Source organism: Symphalangus syndactylus, chromosome 8 (assembly GCF_028878055.3).
Source record: "Symphalangus syndactylus isolate Jambi chromosome 8, NHGRI_mSymSyn1-v2.1_pri, whole genome shotgun sequence".
Taxonomy (NCBI): Eukaryota; Metazoa; Chordata; class Mammalia; order Primates; family Hylobatidae; genus Symphalangus; species Symphalangus syndactylus.
In genome coordinates, this window is record NC_072430.2 from 119,277,988 (window position 1) to 119,278,958 (window position 971).

Here is a 971-nt window from a genome sequence, read left to right on the forward strand (position 1 = left end):
AATCTATGCAATGCCTGAAAAATTATTCAAAATAATGATATTAAAGAAACTAAATGAGATGCAGGAGAACACAGATAAGCAATACAAATAAATCAGAAAAAACAATTTATGGCTATTTTGACTGAGCAACCCTAGTGACAGGAGCCAAAGCAGCAGCATAGGTTGTCCCCATTTCCCTTCCCCTTTCCCTAGTCAGGTTGACTATATGGGCCCTCCTACGCTCCAGAGACTCAGTCCCACCACATCCCAGTAACAAGAAAGAGAGAACCCTGTGGAGAAGACCAGCAAGGAGAAACGAAGATGCAGGATAAAGAAAGTATTCTCTCTGAGAGAGTTGAGGAGCCAAAGCTAAAGTCCAAGTACCCAAGCCTAGGACAAGAGCCCGGAGGCTCCAACTTCCTCATGAAGAGATTACAGAAAGGGAAAAGGTACTTTGTCTCGGGAGACTACAACATGGCCAAAGCCAAGATGAAGAGTAAGCAGCTGCCAAGTGCAAAACCAAAAAAGAACCTGGTGACTGGTGACCACATTCTGCCCCAGAGAAAGTCCTTGGTTATCACCAGCAAGCTTGCAGGGTAACCCAGGCTGCCCTCTCCTCCTACTCCTCACCCCACTGGATGTTTATGTATTATAGGCAGGGATGAAATGGACACCTAGTCAGATCTCAGTTACTAGGCAGAAATGACTATGATTCTCCTAGTGGCTGCTGAGAAGGTAATGTAAGTTGAAGGGGGACTGAGTCCATTTCTTTGGTTAAATTGAGACTCGTACATCCTTCCTATAATCCAGGTAGGGCCCAGAAATAGGAAAGACTAGACTGGATAATGCTGCAAATGCTTTGTCTTTTGTGAGAAACTGGAGAGATGTGATTTCTCCTTTTGGAGGAGACTATCCCAAAATTGATTAAGCTAAGCCTTGGGAATACCATGGCAGGTTTAACATCTAAAAGCTAACCTGACGTATTTGGGAAA

At 44.1% G+C, this 971-nt stretch overlaps 1 protein-coding gene across 1 annotated transcript; it reads left to right on the forward strand.

Annotated features, from left to right (window-relative positions):
* Positions 1-285: 285 nt before the first annotated feature.
* On the forward strand, positions 286-579 carry LOC129488390 (alpha-endosulfine-like). The gene has a single exon (XM_055290525.1). The coding sequence runs from the start codon at positions 301-303 to the stop codon at positions 577-579; it is 279 nt and encodes a 92-aa protein (XP_055146500.1). The 5' UTR covers positions 286-300.
* Positions 580-971: the final 392 nt, after the last annotated feature.

Excerpts from the sequence above, each read along its gene's own strand:
- LOC129488390 (XM_055290525.1), top strand. The coding sequence starts at position 301 with ATGCAGGATAAAGAAAGTATTCTCTCTGAGAGAGTTGAGGAGCCAAAG.